The sequence below is a fragment of the Myotis brandtii genome, unplaced genomic scaffold, assembly GCF_000412655.1.
Source record: "Myotis brandtii unplaced genomic scaffold, ASM41265v1 scaffold454, whole genome shotgun sequence".
Classification (NCBI taxonomy): Eukaryota; Metazoa; Chordata; class Mammalia; order Chiroptera; family Vespertilionidae; genus Myotis; species Myotis brandtii.
The window spans coordinates 1,420,064-1,427,324 of NW_005367354.1; the positions used below are offsets into that span (position 1 = coordinate 1,420,064).

Sequence of the window (7,261 nt, forward strand, 5' to 3'; positions counted from 1 at the left end):
GGCGAGGACGGGCCCAGGTCTGGGCCGGGTGTGGTGTCGGCCGCAGGCTCAGCCCGCCCTCTTCTCCGCAGGATGATCACCGACGTGCAGCTCGCCATCTTCGCCAACATGCTGGGCGTGTCGCTCTTCCTGCTTGTCGTTCTCTATCACTACGTGGCCGTCAACAATCCCAAGAAGCAGGAATGAAAGTGGCGCTTTCTCCGCCCCAGGTAACGGTCTGGGGCTGTAGCGCCCAGCCCGGGAGTGGCGAGGCCGTGCCAGGGCCTGCGGGGTTCGAAACTTCCCATCAGAAAGCGTGGGGCCAAGCATGCAGCGCTAGCACTGGGCCCCTTGTCCGCACTCCCTCCCGCTTCAGCTGACCCCTGGGGTGCGTTTCCTAGTCCCCAGATGCCCAAGTTGGGGGTATGGGTACAAGCTGGCACTGCCAGGTAGGAATGAGGGTACTGAGGATGCCATCCACGAATGAGGATTTGAGCTCTTCTTCACTTAAACAGTCCTCACTTTTCCAAGATTATTTAGACTTACTTAGGCAGGTTTTTTTTTGTTTTTTTTTTTGTGAGTGAGGGATTGTAAAGATATAGAATTCTATTTCCATGTTCTGGGGCAAGAGACACTGAGCTAGGGGTTGGCGGCTATAGACCCAAGTCATAGAGAAGAAAGGGGTGGGGGGGAGGGCTTGGAGACCAACCTTAAGTGTGGGTCGCAATGTAAAGGGGAGAGAGGGTGGATGGGAGTTGATTCCCGGAGGATTCCTCCGAGTAAAACAGCATTTTCCTTACCTCCGGTCTTTCCCTCTTTTCTAGGGCTCCAGGACAGAGTCTGAGGCAAGATGGAGGGTGTGAGGGGCCTTCACACTTCACTTCATCCCTTCTACCCATCACAGCATATAAAGCAACTACACCTGGATTTTTCCAAACAACTTTTATTTCCTCAAAGTCTTCCTTAACCCTATGGAACAAGAAGCTGCCACTGAGTAGGGCCCAGTATAGGGCTGCTTTCTTTTCTACTCCCTCCCCCCGATATAAAAATATAGATATTTTTGTGGTCCCAAAATCTTGTGCTGTGGAGGGAGGGAAGGGGTGACACATTCCCTGCTTTGCCCTGTCTCAAGGTAATGCTCTGTGATGCCTCAGCACGGTGTGAATGGCATTCTGAGGAGTTATAGTTGTCACATGGAATCAGCAGCTGAGGCAGGAGACTAGCACATTTCTCACAGTGTTCCCCATCTTGTGGCTATATCCTGGGCATGAAGGTCAAGGCATCAGACCCGGGGAGAAACAGTGAATGGGGGAGATTTAGGGACAAAACAAACCTCAGGTTGGCCCAAGGGCCCCCCGCTGTAACAAGTCCGAGACTGGGAGTCAGATAGACTACAGGAAATAGGAGAAATGGCAGGGGCAGAGTGGGGCCGTGGAGGTGCGGCCTGAGGCAGCCTGCAACAGAAAAGAGAGGAATCAGGGTTGTGAAAAGTTTGCTTCTCTTCTGGTCTGTTAGCCAGGGGCTGGGAAGTGAGAGGTGGGATGGGTAAGGATAGGCACAGTATTGAGTACTGCACAGTGGTCTGATGCTGGAACCTGCCAGCTCCTAGGCCTTAGACCCTAACAGTTTTCTTATTCACTGGAGTGAAGACTGAGGCCATTATGGGGAAAAAAACAGGTACTAGATTCCTAATGAAAGTACATTTAGTCTTTTGGGGGTCAAGGATTCAGGAAGGAAATGATCCTGAGTGGCAGAACTGGGAATGAGGGGGTAGAAACGAGAAGTGGGGTGAGGGACAATCTGTGCTCACCCTGGTGCAGAGCGGGGTCCCGGCTCCGGCTCGTTGCTCTCCCTGGTCCAGAGGATAGGGGATGTGGGGCCCGAAGAGCCTCTCATCCCTCTGCAAGTCGGCGGTGAGCCCCAGCCCAACCTGGACCTAGCCTGTGGATAGGGGGTGGGCTAAGAAGCTGGGTTCTTCCGTGAATATTTGTGCTTCTAGAGTTCCCATGAGTAAGGGTGTGCTTTAGCAGTCAACAGAGGTACTAGGACCTTTAATTCCTGGGCACGTTCCCTAGCTGAGAGGATAATAGAGAACTCGGGTTCAATCTATAACTATATACTCTGAGTCTTATTTAACTAGGGGAGGCAAAAGGATCCACCATTTAACCTCCATGGCTATATCATGGCCAAGATTTGTACCAAAGACAAGTACTGTGTAGAAAGCTTTTGGAGGATTGGTAGACCTTTCTCAGCCTTCTGTGCCTCAGCCCCTGCCAGACCAGCTTACGTTTCACCCGTCCATTCACCTTCTGCCTATACCCAACTTTAGCCAACTAGCATGGGGGTCTGGACTGAATTGGCGTTGGTGGCACAGCTGTTCCTAGGAGCAGCAATCAGATGTGTTACCTGGGGAATCCGGGACCCCTCCTGGCGGGAACTCTCCTCGGGCAGGTCTGGGCAGAAAGAGAGGAGAAACTAAGGGCAGGGGCAGACAAAGCCAAAGCTAGCAGGCTGAGGTCGGGGTATATCCGGCAGGGACATGGGGTTGAAAGCAAGCAAGAGACCTGGCTTGAAGGGGATGGGACACTGGACAGACAGGCACTCGAGACACCAGAAGAGCTCTCTTAAATGGTTGGGGAGAGGTAAAGCAGTGCTGGGCATTCCCCCTCCTACTACCAGATGAACAGTTGCTTGTTGGGTTCTGCCATAGTTGTTATGCTGGGGACGGGAAGACCCAAAAATGTTACCTGTAATCGGGTCCTGACACAGGGGATTCGAGGTCCATTTCCTAGTAGACCTTTCCCAATCACCATGACCGCCTCTGGCTTGTCCCCTGAGGACAGGAGTGAGCAGTTGCTCCCTGAGAACAAAAGAAACATATCAGGGTAGGGGCCACGGGGAAGAGGGAACTTCCTTTAGATCAGGGTTTCTTAATATTGGCATTATTGACATTTTGGGCTGGATAGTTCTTTGTTTCATTCTAGGATGTTTAGCAGCATCCCTGGCCTCTACCCATTAGAGCAGTGGTTCTCAACCTTCTGGCCCTTTAAATACAGTTCCTCGTGTTGTGACCCAACCATAAAATTATTTTCGTTGCTACTTCATAACTAATGTTGCTACTGTTATGAATCGTAATGTAAATATCTGATAAGCAGGATGGTCTTAGGAGACCCCTGTGAAAGGGTCGTTCGACCGCCAAAGGGGTCGCGACCCATAGGTTGAGAACCGCTGGATTAGAGGGTGTTCCTCTTCCTGCCCCTCCCCATTTCTAACAACCCAAAATGTCTCTAGACATTGGCACATGTGCAGAGGTGGTGAGGTGGTTGCCCTTGGTTAAGAAGCTTGGCATGCTCTAGTTTTGTTCAAGGGGTGGAGCAGCAAATCAGAGCTTGAATTACTCTGAATTTATAGACCTTAGAGCAGTGGTTCTCAACCTTGGTTGCACATTAGAATCACCTGGCAATCTTTTTAAAATCTTGATGTCTGGGCCTCATCCTCTGGAAATTCTGTTTCTTTGTTACTAATGTTGTGGCAGCTGGGATAGAACAAAAGGAGAGCAGATGGCCAAGGTTTTGTGTGCTTGATATGGTCACATATTTGTGGTGATGGCAGGCCTATCCTTTTTTTCATTCTGCAGTTTTGTCTAATGTCCAGCTCCTGGAGGCAGGGAGCTTCAATCAGTAGCAGGTAGGAAAAGTCATAATGCTCCTCAACTGTAAAAGTGAGGATTAAATGAGATAATGAGCTTAGAGCAGTGCCTGCCACATAGTAAATGCTCAATAAATGGGAACTACTATTATACAAAGACATTCATTTAAAAAAAAAAAAAAAAGACATTCATTAAATTTCAGCTTCCTGTACAAGGGCATGGGTGTTTGGGGTTTAGGATCCCTCTGGGCGATAACTGATGCCCCTGGTCTACAGAGGCCTCTATCACGTCAAGTCAAGAAGGAGGTCCAGGTCTGGGGGCAACAGAGCTGCAGGATTTCCTCAGGAGCCTGCTCTACACCCTGCGTGGTAAGGAAGGAAGGAGGCTGCCAACCTAGATTTCAGTGGCAGCGCATACAGACCTGATATGCTGAGTGAGCTGGGCAGTAGGCAGGAGCCCATGTTGCGTGAGGAGGCTAGGCTAGAACTGGCAGGAGTTGGGGATGAGGACAGGCTGCTTGAAGTAAGGTGATAGGTCAGTGGCTGCTGCCGCCGTCTCCTGTCCTGGCTTCGGGGCTCTGAGTGGAAGGGACACAGCAGAGAGGGCAAGTAAGTGAGGCACTGTCAGTCCACCATCCCACTGGCTCTCCTTGGTCAGAAAATGCCCATTTTCAAACTTACCGCAACAGCGTCCCTTGTCTGAAGAAACCTAAGATGAGTATAAAGTCCTCTGATACTTACTCCAGTGTCCAGTTCTCAGCCAGCCCTCATCCTCACTTCTCTGGCTAACCAACTTACCCACGAGCTCATTCTTTTGGCAAAGGAATTATTGAGCTTGGCTTCTAAACAGCTTTCCTAGGTTCTCCTCTTACCTCTAACTGCTCTTCAATTAATCTTCCTGCCCCTTAAATTGTGGTGTTCCCCACCATTCTATCCTTGGTCCTCTCTTGCTCAGCATATTTTAAACTCTCAAATCTCCCTCTAGCCCTTTGCTCCTGAGCTGCAGTTCTAACTGTCCACTGGACGTTTTTCTACCTGACAGTCTTTCATGACCCAAACAAAATCCATTTTCTCCCACCCTTTCTTTTGTTCTCCCTATTTTCGGGAAGATTTTGCTAGAAACCTTGTTTCATCTTTCAACTTTTCCCTCACATTTATATTTGTGTTTAACCAATTCTACCTTTCCCTTCATTTGAATTTCTTCTTTATTCTCCCTTGCTATTGCCAGTGTCCAGATATAGGTCTTTAGCTCATTCAGGCTTTTGAAAAATATTCTCTACTGGCCCCCTCCTTCCTTTTTACAATCCATTCTTTAGGCAGATGACAGAAATTGCTATTCTAAAACATAGACCTGGTCAAAAATTGTTTTGGCTCAGAGAAGGGGGAGATACTGAAGGTCTTTTAAAGGACAGAGTCTAAACCTTTGTACACAGCATTCAAAGCCCTGCCCACTGATTCAGGTCTACTCATCCTCAGAAGGATGCTGACTTGACTTGATCCTTCACACCCTCTGCTCCAACCCCTGGGGCTCCTAGCTGTGCGGTTCCTCTAAAATGTCTGTTGCCTAGGGAAACCCTGGATATCTTACGAGTCCCATCTCAAATGTCACCTCTGTGAGGCCTCCTTGACCATTAATGGTAGAATTAATTGTTCTCTTCATTGTCCTTTATTCACGTGGCTAGTAATTATTTATGGTTTCTCCCTAATTAAATAAGTTAGTACATGTAAAGGACTTAAAATAGTATCTGGCACATACTAAGTACTCAATAATGTTTGCCGATATTCTAATTAGAACTTGAGTTCCTTGAGGGTAGGGACCTTCTCTAATACTATGTATGCTGGGTACCAATTAGAGGCTAAGACTGCAGCCAAGAGTCAGAAACAACCAGAACTTAGGGGGCTAGGAAGAGTTGGTACAGCAATGCCAGCAAGACAAAAGAAGTCAGAGTCTCAATGCCAGTCAGTTAACCTGCAACATTACCCACCACAGAGATGCTGTAGAGCCCAGACCTGGGTAATTTTTGGTTAAAACAGGGATGTCACTATGATTTCCAAGTGACAGTGCACAGTAGGCAGAAATAACGAACTTGATAGAGGGGGAAACAGCAGGTTTCTAGATGGTCTGAGAAATCTCCATACAGACGCATGTTGAAAATATACTAAGGGATGAAGCCTCACCCACCCCAAGAAAGGATGAGAGAAAACAAGCAAGAGTGGGTGAAAGCCTTTGGGACGTTTGTAGGTTCTAGTAAGGAACTGCATGATAGTCAAGGAGGTATGAAGCAAAATAGGCAAATGATGTAAAAAAAAAAAGTCAGTGTGAAATGTAGAGATCATGGGAAAGATACTAAGGATGCACTCAGGAATCCTGCCCCTAAGGAGAGTTCCAGGGTAGAAGACAAGGTCTGGTTTAGGGTAGAAGGCTGATCTGGAAAGTGTAAGGCATTTAGACAGCATTTCAACTCATCAAAGACTCTTAAGATCCAGCCAGCGCTGCTGTAAGTCTGGCAAAGTGAGCCCATAGCAGTTTCTCATGTTTGGCTTCTGGCCTTCTCAGTCCCCATTGAGACAAGAATTAAAGGGAAGAGCCCCGATTTTATTATTTCTTGGTTCTGAGGTATAGAAATGGCAGCTTAAGGCTGAGTGCAAGAGTGATATGCGATCAGCTCTGCTTCTAGAGGTTGTGAGATGATGTTCTTTGGTCATCTGCTATAGGTTCCATTTTGGCAGTGGCAGGATAGTCCTGGGGCAAAGGTCTGAGAGGAGGAGCCAGACTGACCTCACCAGTGTATGAATTAGGATGGCTATTCTACAGCTCCCAAGTTTTTGTTGAGCAATATATTTGTTGATCGTTTAATAAGTGCCAGGTAGGTGCTGGGTGATAGGGATATATTGATATGTTATGAGACATTTCCTGCCATCAAGTAAGTTTTAACATGAAACTTTTGTTTGCAGTAGAAAAGGTAAAGGTGGTGATAGTGCTAGAGGCATTCTTCCTGTGTCCTTTGACTCACTTCACAAAGGAACCTCCCCTCACTATTAGACTTTAGCTTCTCTACCAAAAGCTGCCTGTCAGCTGAGCCATGGCATCAGAGGCCAGGGAAGGGTTCTCGTAACCTCAGGTTAAGCATCAGAGCTGGGAGGAATGAGGGCAGTGGTGGAGGACAAGAGCTGAAGATGTAAAAAGAGTAAGTCCCTTGTCCTTTACCCCAGTGCCCCACTGGATTGTCTGGAGGGCCAGGGCGTGTTTCAGTTATTGACACTATTGCTTGAATTCAGGGCCAGGACCAATATGAAGCGAGTGAGGCATCTGGGGCGCACATGTAAGGAGACCCTGGCCTGACCCTGAGAGCAAGTGCCTTCTTCTGTGTGTGACCTGGGCGCCTACCTCACTGGCCTCCCCGTCCTTGCCCTGTTTTTGTCACTATGTAACCAACAAAAGCTGGTTTGCCTCTCCGCCCTCTCCCTGGCCTTCCTTTGGCCTCTGTTGCATCTGCTTTTACACCAGCATCTCATAGACTTTTGACTTTCCTCACTCCACCATTGTATTAGCTATTCCCCATGACCTCTCCTGCCTCCTCTGCAGGAGCTGAGCCTGGTCTGGGAAGGCGGTGCTCATGGCCTCTTGGCAGCC

At 48.4% G+C, this 7,261-nt stretch overlaps 2 protein-coding genes across 6 annotated transcripts in view; one reads left to right on the forward strand and one right to left on the reverse strand.

Annotated features, from left to right (window-relative positions):
* Positions 1-6: 6 nt before the first annotated feature.
* OST4 (oligosaccharyltransferase complex subunit 4 (non-catalytic)) lies at positions 7-1,053 on the forward strand. Its single transcript, XM_005874880.2, has 2 exons — positions 7-209; positions 804-1,053. Exon 1 carries the CDS (start codon positions 73-75, stop codon positions 184-186), a length of 114 nt encoding a protein of 37 aa, XP_005874942.1. The 5' UTR covers positions 7-72; the 3' UTR covers positions 187-209; positions 804-1,053.
* Positions 907-7,261, reverse strand: part of AGBL5 (ATP/GTP binding protein-like 5) — a 16,815-nt gene continuing 10,460 nt past the window's right edge. For 2 of the 5 annotated variants that reach the window (XM_005874878.2, XM_014546641.1), the window contains exons 12-15: positions 4,050-4,205; positions 2,727-2,839; positions 1,790-1,920; positions 907-1,433 (exon numbers count right to left, since the gene is read on the reverse strand). In XM_005874878.2, the coding sequence (XP_005874940.1) occupies positions 1,262-1,433; positions 1,790-1,920; positions 2,727-2,839; positions 4,050-4,205 (572 nt within the window). In that variant the 3' untranslated portion in view covers positions 907-1,261. Of the gene's footprint in view, positions 1,434-1,789; positions 1,921-2,385; positions 2,433-2,726; positions 2,840-3,435; positions 3,693-4,049; positions 4,206-7,261 lie in introns of those variants that run through there. The other 3 variants (XM_014546643.1, XM_014546644.1, XM_014546642.1) reach the window with 3 other exon arrangements.